General features: G+C 36.3%; 3 protein-coding genes across 3 annotated transcripts; 2 read left to right on the forward strand and 1 right to left on the reverse strand.

Annotated features, from left to right (window-relative positions):
• Positions 1-310: 310 nt before the first annotated feature.
• Positions 311-2973, forward strand: LOC121754149 (glucan endo-1,3-beta-glucosidase 14-like). Its single transcript, XM_042149497.1, has 3 exons — positions 311-432; positions 783-1861; positions 2651-2973. Exons 1-3 carry the CDS (start codon positions 366-368, stop codon positions 2735-2737), a joined length of 1233 nt encoding a protein of 410 aa, XP_042005431.1. The 5' UTR covers positions 311-365; the 3' UTR covers positions 2738-2973.
• A 5430-nt stretch (positions 2974-8403) lies between these two features.
• LOC121756063 (dammarenediol II synthase-like) lies at positions 8404-10289 on the reverse strand. Its single transcript, XM_042151521.1, has 8 exons — positions 10284-10289; positions 10090-10125; positions 9577-10011; positions 9382-9488; positions 9121-9264; positions 8863-9040; positions 8616-8780; positions 8404-8523 (listed from the first exon to the last, which is right to left on the reverse strand). The coding sequence occupies exons 1-8, from the start codon at positions 10287-10289 to the stop codon at positions 8404-8406; spliced, it is 1191 nt and encodes a 396-aa protein (XP_042007455.1).
• A 1047-nt stretch (positions 10290-11336) lies between these two features.
• On the forward strand, positions 11337-12969 carry LOC121756578 (calcyclin-binding protein-like). Its single transcript, XM_042152156.1, has 5 exons — positions 11337-11494; positions 11974-12135; positions 12226-12465; positions 12549-12611; positions 12687-12969. The coding sequence occupies exons 1-5, from the start codon at positions 11378-11380 to the stop codon at positions 12789-12791; spliced, it is 687 nt and encodes a 228-aa protein (XP_042008090.1). The 5' UTR covers positions 11337-11377; the 3' UTR covers positions 12792-12969.
• The last annotated feature ends 3289 nt before the right edge of the window (positions 12970-16258 follow it).

Consider the following 16258-nt stretch of genomic DNA (forward strand, 5'->3'; position numbering starts at 1 on the left):
AAACTACATAGCAAGCTAGGCATTAGGACAAAATTTGACAAAAGACAGAAAGGATATGAAGCAAAAATATTGTTATTAAAGTAGGAAGAATTGATAAGTTATTCGCAACATTGAGAGGAATATCTTGTCCCCCTGCCCCTTATAATTTTCTTGACAAGTTTGGGCAATCACAAGAAACATTCAATATTCACAACAACCATGTATGTTATGAATTATGAAATGTGCAGAAGAAAGTAAAGTTAAGAAAAGTGCTCATCCCCCACCCTATATAACCTTCCCCTCACTCTACATTTCATTTCCCCCTCTCTCTCTTACTTTTCATTTGCTCTCTCAACAACTAGAAGAAAAAGAATAGTGAATCTGTCATGGCAAATCTTCCCACCAAGGCCTCCTTCTTACATTTTGTTCTTGGATTCTTTCTCACTTTAGCAGGTAACACTACACCAACTCCCTCTCTTTTCATGTTTGCCAACGTTACTTCACATATTTTATAAAGATAATATATAGTCATTTAAATTGCGAATTTTAATCAAATTCTGACTAGTTTATAAAATTGGATTAAATAAGAAATTATTAATTTTTCACTATTGTCCCTTCCATGTATAAACAAAACACAAAAACAATAGTATCATTTAAAATTTTAAGCAGCTATAAATATGTCGTTTTCTTAAAAAACGAGACAATTGAGAAAAATCGTAACGCTGTATTTTAATATTCTATTTTCAAACACGATTGACCAGAATTTAAGTAAAGTTCGTGATTTAAATGTTATACAACGACAGGTTTCGGTTTCATACAAGAAGCTCAATCACTAGGCATAAACTACGGCCAAGTGGGGAACAACCTCCCGCCGCCGCAGAAGGTTCTCGAACTCCTCCGCTCCCTCAAGCTAAACAAAGCCCGAATCTACGACACCAACCCGCAAATCCTCACCGCATTCGCCAACTCCAACGTGGACCTAATCGTGACCGTCGAAAACGACATGCTCGCAACCTTATCCGACCCGAATCAAGCTCTCCAGTGGGTCCAAACCCGCATTAAACCTTACTTCCCGACAACGAAAATCACCGAGATCGCCGTCGGGAACGAGGTCTACACCGGCGAGGGCACCGCCCTCCTCGCCCAACTCGTCCCGGCCATGGTCAGCATCCACGCCGCCCTCGCCCGCCACGGCCTCGACCGCTCCATCAAAGTCTCCACCCCCAACAACCTCGCGGTTCTTGAGGAATCCTACCCGCCCTCGGCGGGCAGGTTCCGCCCTGAAGTGGCCGCCATAATGCCGCAGTTCCTGCGGTTTCTGGCGGCCACCAGGGCGCCTTTCTGGATAAACGCGTACCCGTACTTTGCGTACGAGGACAGCCCGGATAAGATCCGGATCGACTACGTGCTTCTCAACCCGAACCCGGGGATGGTCGACCCGAACACCGGGCTGCATTACGACAACATGCTTTACGCGCAGGTGGATGCGGTGATTTACGCGATGGCGAGACTGGGGTTCGGGGGGATCGAGGTGCGGGTGTCCGAGACGGGGTGGCCGTCGCGGGGGGACGTTAATGAGGTGGGCGCCACTTTCCAGAATGCGGCGGTATATAATCGGAATATATTAAGGAGGCAGCAGCGGAATGAGGGGACCCCGCTGCGGCCTAATGCCGGGCTGGAGATATATGTGTTTGCTTTGTTTAATGAGGATATGAAGCCCGGCCCGACTTCCGAGAGGAATTACGGGCTTTTCCAGCCCGATGGGACGATGGCATACAATGTAGGACTATCCCAATTGTCTACAACTTCCTCTACCTCTGCCTCTACTTCCACCTCTGCCTCTACTTCGGCATCAATCTTTTTAACTTCCGACGCAACCAAGGTAAAAATAATAATACTCCATCCATCCAACATAATACATCTCATCTCATCAAAATTAGATGTTTATAATAAAATGTTCAATTTCATTTTAAAATTTTATTGGTAAAAAAAGTTCATAATTTCATTTTACTATCTCATTACCTTTCGTTGCATTATCAAGCTAACAATAAATGTAGAATTTATATTTTTATTAACTCTCTCCACCACTTTCATTATACTATAAAAAGATTTTGTTTGTCTGCATGAGATTTTATGCAATGTTACATATAAATTATATAAAAGATATAATACTCCCTCCGTCCCGCACTACTCGCACTTATTTCCTTTTTGGGCGTCCCAAGTTACTTGCACTCTTTCCATTTTTAGTAAAAAATTTCACCTACAACCGTCATTTTTGACTTTCCTATACACTCATTCCTTAATCTCCGAGCCGAAAAGGAAATGAGCGAGTAGCCCGGGACGGAGGGAGTAAAATAGAAAGAGTGGTATATTCCGGTTCTAAATATGTGCATCTTCAATAAAATATATATATATATTTTTAAATGTATCACACTGAATTATATAAATAGACTAATACTAGTGATACATTTTCAATGATGGATTAGTGAACTTTAATCATGACCGATGCACCACTATACATCCGACGGCAACAAAAAGATGCATGAATTGTACGGATGTGACTATAGTGGATATTTAACAGCAAGTTGCAAATTTATATGATAAATTAAATATGTAATGGGGTATTTTTAACTCATTGCTAATTTTAAATTTATTTTTAATTTTGAAACAGGTTAACCAGATAGGATATTTGAGCTTCCCATACTCAATATTCCTATATTTTCTGGGCTTCCAAGTTTTTGTGAGAAGACATTGCTAAAACACAAGGAGGGTGCTCATGTAAATACAACTATGATTGCTGGAGGAAATAGGATCTGTCTTTTCACATTTTTGGCATATTAGAGATGGGATTCAAAATTGAAGAATTCTTTTGTTCTGATGCTAAAGACATATATGAATGACCATTCATCATTTGTTGATATATGTATGTGTATATGTATGCAAGATTCTTCCACTAGCTAGTGACTCTTAAATTCAAATCAATTAGATTGTGTATTAGGTCATTGCATTAGTAGGATTACTATTGTAATAGATCTATCTAGCTATCTTTATCAATATAAAAATATATTGATTTTGGTCCCTAAAATCATTAACTTTTCCAAAAATCTGCTATTTTCCATGAAGATATATTAAAATGGTACCAAAAAATCACAAATTTTGGTGGAGCGTGTCTTCCCAGCCAGACCTGATTTGAATTTTTTTTTTGGCAAAATACGATCTATATGGACAATCATAAAGTCTACGTGTGCACATTGGAAATTTAAGACCTTACGAAGTTGTTTCTTTCCCTAGCTTTTTCGATAAATCTAAAGTCAACAAATTGCAGTTAGAAGTTTTCTAGGCTAGAATACTTTGGATCGGAAAACCGGTCTCTGTATTTGGGAAAATGGGAAAATGTTTTGCGTATTTGGGGCATGACTAATACACTATTTGTTTCTTAAATGTTTTAATTTTAACCCTAGGGTTTTTACACATCATACTCCACATGAAGAAAAGTAGAGACAACAAGGTTTAAAAATACAACGTAATCCAGCCTGAACCGTCTGAGGAAAAACAACTAATGCTAAAGTTTTGTGATTTTTCATACGACTTTTATAATTAATGGGGACTTTTATAATTAATGGGAAATAGCAAATTTTTATGAAGTTAATGTTTTCAGTCACCAAAATTTCTAAAAATATATGTATTCCTTCTTCGATAAAGATTTAGCATGAACTTTTCTTTTTCTTCCCATTTTGCTTTAAGAAGTGGGAAATTAATAGTAAATGCAGAACCGCCGCTTCCTCTACGAAATTGAGGGACAATCTTACTTGGAATTTTGAATAAAGGTGTAAGCTTTTGGACGTGGATTCCACAAATATTCTGAATACATTAATTAAAATAATGCTCGAAAAATAAAATAAAGTTTGTGATTAAAAATATTCAAGATAATGTTAATTAGCTTAATCGTCAAAGGTTAAGCTTTGTTTTGTTCTTAATGGGCGGCCTATCTTTATTCCATCGCCATAACCGTCGGCATTAATTGGCAGCATCATCTTTTTTTTTCTTTTTTATCATTTTCGAAACAACTTTAAATCACAAACACGCACACACACACACACACAGTGAAGTAATCAGTCAGCTAACGTGCACATGAAGCCCAATATATGACTAAAACACTAATAGAAACTTTACTTTAATATAATCATATTTATTGCAAGCTTTAGCTAGCTTATTCTAGATTAATTTTACTATATCTGGTTAAATATATTCTCTGCGTGTGTTTTTTGTTTTATTAGAATTGTGCTCGCCATACTCTAAAATAATCTTTTGAAGAGACAATGGATCAAATTCTAACATACTCCCCATCTAGTCCCCAACAAAAGTCTCATTTTGGCATTTTCATTCGGTCACCAATAGAATTCCTATTTCACATTTATTATTTTTAAGTAAGTGGATCACACATTTCACTAACTCACTTCACTCACATTTTACTAAACTTTGATACGTGGGTCATTGATTCACACGAAATTAAATTTACTTTTTTTTAAGGAGAAGCCGCACTTCTGAAATATGTAAGTAGCTATAACGTTACTCTCTCATCTTATAAGAAGCCTATTTTGGTTTTTTTGTCTTAACATGGGACTAAACCAAACAAAAACATGAAATGGAAGGAAATTGATTTAGGAGCTCGGCGGTTAGCAGCTTTATTTTGTGCAAGAAAAAAAAAGTGGGGCCCATTAACACGTATATAATGCATGTGATAGTGTACTAAGGGGAAACATACACATGCTGCCCAAACTTTGAGACTTAGCCCCATCACCTTCCTCTTTATCGACTTGTAAATCAAATTGCAATATTAGGTTTATCTCATAGTACATGTTATTCTAAGTGGAAAATGCTTGTTGCCGAAGTTTTCTGATATCGTTGTGTTATTCACACGTGAGTTGACAATTTCTCATGCATAGAAATGTTAAGTAAAAGAAGATTAACTTAAATACTTAATGATTCACCATTGCTATCGTCAATACGTGTTGAGACAGAACCTAACGAAGATTTGGTTGGTTTCTCCTTTGTGTATCAGGTATGCTTTACTAAATGAGATCATACCTGGCTAGCCCCAATCGAAATCTAACAATTACTATAGTTTTTTACCATACCTAAGTCCTGTGAAAAAAATTTAACAAATAGTATTACTAGAAACATTGGTATTTAATCCGAAGAACTCAAATTGCAGGATGAAAAATTTGAGCATTTGAACAATTGGTTTCAATATATATATATATATATATATATATATATATAGGATTGTGATCAAGATAGAACCATTCTTAAACGTAGAACAAATGCCAAACGGAGGTCGTTAGATCTTTTAATCCAATGGTGTTGATTTGCACAACAACTTCCCATTACAACCAAAACTATATATAAAAGGATGTGATCATATGATAACCCATATTTATGGTGATAACCTAATAACCTATCATTCTATGGATGTAATATATCATTTTATAAAAAAGAATATCATTTTATGGATTAAAAGTATCATTCTATGCATGCTGAAAAAATATCATTTTATAGTGTATAAATATCATTTTTAGTAAAAATGATATTTTTGACCCATAAAATGATAGGTTATTAGGTTATCACCATAAATATGGTTATCATATGATCACATCCTTATATATATAGGGGTGCGTTATAATGATAACCCTATAACTAAATCTCCACCACACATTTTTAAAATATGTGGTTTCTGTGGGTGCCAACGCCAATTCCAGATCCAAGGTGTACCAATAGCCTAAACTGTGGTACCTCCGCTCCACCGTCATCGAAGCACAAGACATTTCAATGCTAAACTTGAAAGAGTCGAGCTTCCAATTGAAGGCACAGTTGGGATTTCAGGTCCAGAAAACAAAACAGGTCAGTGGCGCGCCGCCGTCGTGGAATGAGGATCTGATGTTCGTCGCCGCGGAGCCTTTCACGTCTGAGAACGACCTCGTGTTCATCCTGATCGAGCACAGGCCGCCCAAGGAGCAAGCTATTGTCGGCGTCACCAGAGTACCTCTAACGGCCATCGAGCGACGGGTCGACGACCGAAACGTGGTGTCGAAATGGTTCACACTGGAGGATCTGAACGAAGAGAATAGAGTATACAGAGCCAGAGTGCATCTGCGCCTCTGTTTCGACGGTGGATATCATGTCATGGACGAAGGAGCTCATGTTGGCAGTGACTACCGCCCCACAGCTAAAAGTATCATTATATCATTGTATCAACTCATAGTATCATTCTATCCGCCAAGACTATCATTCTATCCGCCAAGACTATCATTCTATCCGCCAAAACTATCATTTTATGTACATACCTACAAATCAGTAAAAGTATCATTGTATCAACTCAGAGTATCATTCTATCCGCCAAAACTATCATTTTATGTACATACCTTCAAATCAGTAAAAGTATCATTGTATCAACTCAGAGTATCATTCTATCCGGAAAAACTATCATTCTATTCGCCAAAACTATCATTTTATGTACATACCTACAAATCAGTAAAAGTATCATTGTATTAACTCAGAGTATCATTCTATCCGCCAAAACTATCATTCTATCGGCCAAAACTATCATTCTATCTGGCAAAACTATCATTTTATGTACATGCCTACAAATCAGTAAAAGTATCATTGTATCAACTTAGAGTATCATTATATCCGACAAAACTATCATTTTATGTACATACCTACAAATCATTAAAATTATCATTTTATGTACTAGTACTACTATATATTTAATTAATTAACTACAATATTTTCAATTCTAGCTTCTACTTATTTTAGTAGCCTTAAAGTAAATTATATGCATATCGTTGAATACATGCATATACCGGCGGTTAGTTATGACTTATGAATGATGCGAGAATAGGAGAAGATGAAACACGAGTAGAAACAGAAGAATCGATTTCCCAATTTCTGCCGTCCCTTAAATTTCAAAGCATAAGTATATATATTGTATATATTAATATATAGCTCACAAGACTTGAATTAGTTAGATCCATCATACATGCCCAATAATACATCATCTATTTGATAATACACCATCACCGAATTAAGCAGGGAGGGGCTATCAAATTCAAGGCCATAATACAATACTACTGCTGCCCAAAATCGAGCATGTAATCATGTAATCATTCTATCCGCCAAAATTATCATTTTATGTACATACCTACAAATCAGTAAAAGTATCATTGTATCAACTCAGAGTATCATTCTATCCGCCAAAACTATCATTCTATCCGCCAAAACTATCATTTTATGTACATACCTACAAATCAGTAAAAGTATCATTGTATCAACTCAGAGTATCATTCTATCCGCCAAAACTATCATTCTATCCGTCAAAACACATTACTCTTATTCTGATTTTACTTCACTCTTGTTCACAAAACACATCACTCTTGTTCAGAAAACACTTCACTCTTTTTCACAAAACACATCACTTTTGTTCAGAAAACACTTCACTCTTGTTCACAAAACACATCACTCTTATTATGATTTCACTTCACTCTTAGATTTTTCGCTGATAAAATGATACTTTTGCATCATAAAATAATAGTTTGAGGGATAAAATGATAGTTTCAAATGATAAAATGATATTTTTGCATGATAAATTGATTGTTTGAGTTTTTTGGTTGGATAAAATGATAGTTTCATATTGATTACTTTCAGTATAGCAGCAAAACGGATAATTAAGAGCTACGGCCCGAAAGTAAGAAAAAAGAACAAAAAATGGAAGCATGTAAGTCCAATTCTGACATTGATATAAAAGGAAGCATGTACATGAGTAAATTTAAGCAGATCAGATATTAGTTTGTATTAAAAGGACGAGATGCATTTTAACCCTTGGAACCAACCAAAAAAAAAAACAGCCAAAGCCAAAAGAAATGCAAGGAAACAAACAAATAACATCTGAAACCGCGTCAAGTAAAAATTATTTGAAGCCCAGTAGTGAATCACGCCAATTGCAAGGAAAAAGCTACATTTAGAAAATGTGTGGTCCAAATTTGGTTATAGGGTTATTACATAAATTGGGGGTTATCATATGATCACAACTCTATCTATCTATCTATATATATATATATATATTGAACCTCAGCTTTGAGGTAGAATGAGAAATTGATTCTTATTCAGAATATGAATTACATATTTATATATCCTGTCTATGTAGGATAAATTGAACATAATAATCCTACGTAGAAAGCCTCTCTTTCTTGTACAAATGCAAAGCTAAGTACGTATGGATTAAACTTGACATCTGCCTCTCGACTTTCTTTGTAATCTTCCTTGATTCTCAGACTTCATTTGTTTATTGCAACAATCTTTATTATTGCAGCTTTCTGCAAACATACATGCATATATTTGTAACTATTGTTTTTAATCTGATATAATTTACGAGCATCGTGATGACCAGACTCGTTTACGATACTCTCCCAACGCCCAGAGTGGGAATATATTCCTGTATTGCGCGTAATGCACCATGCAGTTCTTCATGTACACCCCTGTTATGTCCTGCCAATTTTTCAATTTTTTCAGTAAAATTTTCAAATAAAGCCATTTTTTGAGACATATTAAGATATACTAGGTGTTCGTGTTTTCTATACCTCCCGAGGGAAATCTCCATCGTCCATTTGTGCATTGATCAACAGCTTTGCTGCTCTGTGTAGAGGTTTCGGATCTCTCTCTGCTTCTCCGGCATACATGAGACCGAGCATTGCCCATGACGTCTGAACCAAATTCGTTCGGTTGCCCTCCAATGCAATGTATTTCTGTTACAACATCGTATTTATAGCTTCAATGTTTTTATCTTATAATGTGATTTTATATATTCAATTTTACTAAGATTTATACCATGCATGGGCAAGACTCAAGGCTTTCTCCCCATCCACCTTCCTCATTCTGTGTTGTCAAGTAGAAATTCACAGCTTTTCGCACTGCTTCGCTGCTCTCATACGTCTTCCCGGCTGCAGCAAGTCCTCCCAAGACGAAGCACGTTCCGTACAAGAAGCAAATTCCCCAGTATCCATACCTGCAATATCAGTATATGATCATTCAAGTCATTTGCTTGTTAAAAAAATGGAAGTGAGAGTAGTGATTAAAATAGCTTACCATGAACCATCAGGCCGTTGCCTTCCTTCAAGAAACTTCAATGCATGTGCAACAGAGGCCTCGATCTCATTGGTTCGATGCCCCGGGTACAAACGGTTGAACGAGATCAGTGCTTGGATTATACAAGCAGTGTTCTCCACATGCCTAAACCAACAGAAAAAAAATCTTGGTAAAGATATAATAACTGACCCAACAGTATATTTTGTCGAAACAGAATATCTAAAATAAATTAACGATATATTCAAGAATCGGGCAACTTACTCTGACTCGACCACGATGTCTGCAAAGATCTCCGAAGGGTTCAAAATCTGCAGATACGGCTGCGGAACTGGCGGCTCCCATATCGCAAATCCGCCGCTCAAAGGACTCTGCACACAAACAAACAAAGTCCATACATTCACTTCAAAAATATCACATAAACTCATATAAATTTAAAATAGAGATTAATTTTGTTACCTGCAAATAAAGTAGCCCATTGACAGCCTCGTGCAAGCGCGCAGCGTCAGCCTTATCTCCGGCAATTTCAGTAGACATCTTCGACAGCATGAGCAGACACTTTAGTGCTTCAGAGGTGCAGTCGGAGACGGCCCATCCCTGATCTTGATCGGAGAAAGTCCATGAGCCTTTAGTGAAGTGACGATACATGGCCGGGTAATCCCCCTTGGGATTCTGATTCACCTGAGACTCCTTCAGAGAGTCTCCGTATTCCTCTACCATCCCGGTTGAGATAATCGCTTGAGTCGCGAGAACACTGTCCCAAAGCTGACTTCCGATGCCCAACATCTTCATGTCGTCTTCCGCCAGCCACATGTAATCAGGAACTCTAGCTAAGTGGTACTTGAATTCCTCACAGTTTGGATCGTGGGCGAACCAACACACCATCTGCAGACTCTGCATCAAAACCAACAAACACAAGATATGAAGCGGTTTGCGGAAGTGTAGTAAAGCAACAATGTAGGTACGAGGTACCTTCTCCATGCATCCAGTGGTGATGTATCGGCTCTCCTAAAAATAAAACTAGATACCACAATTTCGTTTTCAAATTTCAATGACATGCTTTAAAATATACTAAGGATAATTTAGTAAAAGATTAAATAAAATAATAACACTATCGATTTAACTAAAATATAAGAAGGATAATATAGTAAGAACATAATATCTACTTCCATCCATGAAAAATAATCTTACTTTTTTCGTTTGTGTCATGCACCAAAATTAGGTTTTATTTATTTATTTATTAAAACTTATCTCACCCACGAAATATTATAAGTAGGGATGTCAATTTAGCCCGCAACCCGTGGGCTAGCCAGAATAGCCCGCCAAATTTATAGGGTTAGGGCTGAAAATTTTCAGCCCGATTAACCCGCAACCCGTTAAGGCCAGACCTGAAAACCCGATGGGCTGGCCCGGAAACCCGATAAAATTTCTATTGTTCTATTTGTTTGACTCTAATTCGACACTTCATTGATTATTTTATAATATAGATTACTAAAAAAATAACTTTCCATTTTATATATTAAATATATAAATTATATATTGAGTTTTATTAATATAATAATAGATAAATGAATTAGAAACTTTAAATTCACTAAAAAAATATATTTAAATTTCTAAACATGCTTTAAAATTTCTTGATGTTTATGTTTTAATTTGTATAAATCTCAAATATTAGTATTTGATCATATTTATGTTTGAGTTTAAGTATATATCTCAAATTCATCATAATTAAAAATTTTACATTTTATAAATATAACTAATTTTCACAATTATTTATTGGATTGATCGCATGTTAATTTTATCGGTAGCAACCCGATTAACCCGATGGGCTAGCCCGAAATCCGAGCTTTTACGGTTAGGGTTGAACTTTTATAACCCGAAAAAATCACAACCCGATTAGCCCCCACCCGATTGTCCCGCAACCCGATGGGCTGGCCCGATTGACATCCCTATTTATAAGTCAGGTTCGATATGATTGATGTGCCATTACCATTTATCGAGCCTTCATTTTGAAAATTAGCCCATATCTCCAAACATATTAACTCTGGGCCCATGTTAATCCAATATTGGGCTTTAAATCATAAAATAAAATAATTCTAAGCCCATATCATAAACTATTAAGGCCCAATAATAATAAAGTCTAGAACCTTCTATAGACTGAGCCTTCTAGATTTTTCTACTCCTCTCTACGCTTCAATATATTTAAACATTTCTAGATACCACTTCAATCGATTTACCAATTTGCAATTGAAAGCTAACAATGGCGAGCTGCGATGATTTAGCTCTGGACATCGAGGAGTTGAAGCAGCTTCAAAGCATCGCGAAGCGACCGCGCGTCGTTTCTCTCATTTCCTCTGAGATTCTCAACCTGGAGAAGGTAACGCCTCTCTGCATTCGACGCTAAATTTAGATTTCGTGTGTTTGGCTGTTTAGCAGAGGTTATTATTGGTCGTTTATGTTTAGAAATGCGCATTTGGAGGTTGGTCTAGGGTTTGTATAATTCGAGGATTTCTAATTTTGGGGATATTTGAGATATGTGTAAATTGATATGTATGCGGTGTGATTAGGAATTCGTGGATTGATGCTTGAAAATCTAACTAATACACTTATGTTAGTTATAGTAAGTTTTGATTTCACGCTGTTGTAAGTTTCGGTTGATTCCTTCTTTCATTATCATGACCAGTGCTGAAAAATTGATAATGGTAGAAGATTTTGGTTATGTTTATTGGTGTTGATTTAATGATTTAGCTTGTTTGATTGTTGGTTTGAAATCCGTGTTTTGGTTCCTTTTAGATGTTTAGAGTGATCCATTACATGTTTCTTATTGTATGACTTCATTTGGTATTCCTATTTCAGCAATTATCGAATGCAGCGTCTCGAAAAATGCCTACTCCAGCTTCAGTAGTTGACACACCAGCCCCGATTTCAAGTGCTCCGAAGGCTGTATCCAGCAGCTCTTTGTTGAGTTATGTTCCTCTCAGCTCCTTCAGCTGGGATCAGGATAATGATCAAGTAAAGGTGAGGGTGCGATTAACCGAGGGGATTGATGTGTTCTGGTATAAACTGAGTGCCTGACTATGTATTTGATCCTGTTTTATTTGTGGGTAGATTTATATACCGTTGGAAGGTGTTGATCGAGAGAAAGTTGAGGCTGATTTCAAGCCAATGTCTGTTGATATCAAGCTACATGACGTCCAAGGAAAGAACTATCGTTGTGCAGTGCCAAAGCTCTGCAAAGAGGTCGCACCTGAGAAATGTAAGTTCATTGTGAAGCCAAAGAGAGTGGTTGTCGTTCTGGCCAAAGCTGCCAAGGGAAGCTGGTTGGATTTGCACTTCAAAGAAGATAAGGTAGTTACTTTAGTCTAGTCGAATAGTAAACTATTGAAGATCGAAAAGTGATTCCACCTAACGAACAATTTTGTATGTCTTAGCTGAAGCCACCGAGTTTGGAGAAAGAGCGGGATCCAATGGCCGGGATAATGGACTTGATGAAGGTATGTTTCTTGGTTGTTGGTTGTCATACTTGTGCTTGCGTTATCCAGTTTTAACACCCGTGATTCGTTTTGCAGAACATGTACGAGGAAGGTGATGAGGATATGAAAAGAACAATTGCTAAAGCATGGAGCGATGCAAGATCTGGCAAAGCGGCTGATCCTTTACAAAGCTATCGTTGAACGCACAAAACTAGGGATTCGAGTTATAAACGCACTGCTGTCTGTTGGTTTCATGTGTGTTCTTAATGAGTCTCAAGTTATATGTGATGTTAGTTTTGAACTAACATGTATTTTTGATACATTATGTCAACTCAGTGTTTAATATGAGAGAGTTTTGAAAACTCGTGCTTGTAATTAAGCCGATGACTCGATTGTCATGCTTGTGATGACTCATGACATGTAGGGGGAAAAAAACGTTTGTAGCAATGAACTCATTTTGTATTAATTATGTCAATTGATAATTTTGTACTAATATGAAATAATAATGACACTTTTGTACATATATGATAAAAAAAATTGTGCTCCATGTTCATGTAAACAAAAAGTTGATGAGTGTCTTAGATAGATGACGTAATGTATTAAAATGAAATCCAAATGAAACTTGTGAAATGTAAATGAAAGTTTTTGGATCGCAAACTTTAAAACTTTTTTAAATATGTAACAAGGGGTGAAATATGTATTGGTTAATTTCCCCACGCGTGTGTTGTGTGTGTATAATATTATCAAATTGAATCACTACCAAACGTGTTCTATTTGATGGTTTTTCAGAGGAATATCTTTTCTAATCCATGAACTTTGTCCAATTATTATTTTAGGTATGTGAACTTTGAAAATATCATTTGAGATCCTTTAACTATGAGTAAAAAAGTACTTCGATTGATATTAATTCGTAGTTGAAGGACCTCAAATGATATTTTCAAATTTCCTGACTTAAAATGATAGTTTGAAAAAGTTCGTGGACCATAAAAGAAGTCCCCTCTACTTTGAGTGAACTGCATCAAATGACCCTAACTTTTGCACTTGTTGCACCAGTGACCTCTAACAAAAAAAATAGCACCAGAGGAGCCTAACAAAATATATAATCACAAACGAGATTTTTTCGGACGATAACACCCTCAGGCCTTAAAGGGCATTCTCGTCAAATTAACACTCCATGTTGACTTCGCCCTGCCATGCAACCTACTGCATGTACTGTCACACTGACACATCAAGAGGATATGACTTAAAGTATTATTTTATCTCTCGAAACAATGCAGATGAAGCAGCAACCTTTCACCTCCCAACTTGTCAGCACGCCACTTAAGGGAGTAGTACTTGCATTGTTATTTTGTCAAAGTTGAAACACTTCTCTTCTCTCCATTTCACTCTACTTTTCTTTTCGCTCACTCCCTTTCACTCCTAAACTCCATTTTCGTTCCATTTCACTCAGCCATTTGCATCAACGCCGAGGTTGTTCTTCTGCATCAATAACCCTTTACCCCTTTTAATTTTAATTTCACTTTTGAAAAAAAAAATTGCAGAAAAAATGTGATGATCCTATTTTATTTTCCCCTTTAATTTCCTGTTTTGAAAATAAAAATAAAAGTTTGCAGCAACTTTACAAGGTCGTTTTGGACCGTTTCTGCAAAGAGAAAATAATGTGCCCTTTTACTAATTTAGATATCCAAAAGCAATAGAGTAGGTGGTGGGGTTTGAACCCGGGACCTCAAGATAACCACAGGCCCGCGCTACCAACTGCGCTACAACCCATTGTTAGACAATATATATTTTTATTACTCCTACATTTGTAGTTACTCAATCCGTCCCATAAAATATGCACTATTTCCTTTTTAGTGCGTCTCATAAGAATATGCATTTTCTAATTTTAGAAATTTCTTTCTCTCTAATAAGGTGAAACTGATTCTCCACTAACAATACTTTAACTACTTTTTCTCTCTACCTTTCTCCTATTTTACCAATTTTATATAAAACTCGTATTGAATTCAAAGTATATATTTTTGTGGGAATGTGGAACAGGGGAAATTTAATATTTTGATAATTTAATATGGTGATCGTATATAATTGTACAATTAATCAAATACTAACTACTATTTCTTTGTAACAGAACAAAAAGGTAATGAGAGTCGAGAAGTACTTCCAATATATGTGTCAGAAAAATACTCATTTTTTATTTCGTCTAAAAAATTAGTCTCATTCAGATTTCTTTAATTATCTAATAAACTAAAAAATGACGCTCCCTAATGTATCATTAAAACATTATTCACCATCATGACAGTCATGTTAGATTCCACTTTTGCAACTTTAAAGTTTTAATTTAGTCTCATTCAGAGTTCTTTAATTATCGAATAAACTAAAAAATGACGCACCCCAATGTATCATTAAAACTATATTCACCATCATGACAGGCTGTCAGATTCCACTTTTGCAACTTTAAAGTTTTAATTTAGTCACATTCAGAGTTCTTTAATTATCGAATAAACTAAAAAATGACCCACCCCATTGTATCATTAAAACAATATTCACCATCATGACAGGCCGTCAGATTCCACTTTTGCAACTTTAAAGTTTTAATTTATTCTCGTTCAGAGTTCTTTAATTAAAGAATAAACTAAAAAATGACGCACCCCAATGTATCATTAAAACAGTATTCACCATCATGACAGACCGTCAGATTCCACTTTTGCAACTTTAAAGTTTTAATTTAGTCTCATTCAGAGTTCTTTAATTATCGAATAAACTAAAAAATGGCGCACCCCAATGTATCATTAAAACAGTATTCACCATCATGACAAGCTGTCAGATTCAACTTTTGCAACTTTAAAGTTTTAATTTAGTCTATAATATGAGTATTAGAGTCTAGTTAAATACTCCATCCCATCCCACAAGAATATATATACTCTTTCATTTTTAGTCCGTCCCACAAGAATATATATATTTCAATTTTAAAAACTATTTTCTCTCTTATGAGGTGGGACTTATTCCCCACTAACAATACTTTAATTACTTTTGCTCTCTACCTCTCTCCTACTTTACCAATTTTGCATTAAAACTCGTATCGTCTCCAAAGTGCATATTCTTTGGGGACGGAGGGAGTAAGACATAAACGTTACAGCCATAAAAATCTTAATATTGGACTAGAATAAAATTAATTGGACAAGAAAAAAATATTTTTACATTCATAAATAATTAGTCATCGAAAATTACAAACAAAAGTAATCACGATGTGCTCACTCCACTACGTGCCCTTATCTCTTCAACCATATCGGCTTGGAGCTGGAGATGTTCTTTTTCTTTTCGTATATCACGGAAAGCTTGGAGCAAGTATTCATCACTACGCGGTACACCCATTTGCAGGGGGGCAGCAGTGGCAACACCGTGACTTGATCCAACACCATCGGCCGATGACCAACGCTCCACATATGGTTTTTCATGCATACAAGATATCAACGACATCGTCTTCGTGCCAAACTCGTGTCGGGCACCGTATAATGCCCTATCGCGCTTGGAGCACACTAAATGCTCACTCAACATCCTTCCACGCACCATCTTGATGTTGCGCGAACCAAGATTTCTTCGGACCAATTGGATGCCGGATCTTCTTCACAAATACGGGCCACCGATAGTGTATCTCATCTGCCAAATAGTAG

Source organism: Salvia splendens, chromosome 11 (genome assembly GCF_004379255.2).
Source record: "Salvia splendens isolate huo1 chromosome 11, SspV2, whole genome shotgun sequence".
In the NCBI taxonomy this organism is placed as follows: domain Eukaryota; kingdom Viridiplantae; phylum Streptophyta; class Magnoliopsida; order Lamiales; family Lamiaceae; genus Salvia; species Salvia splendens.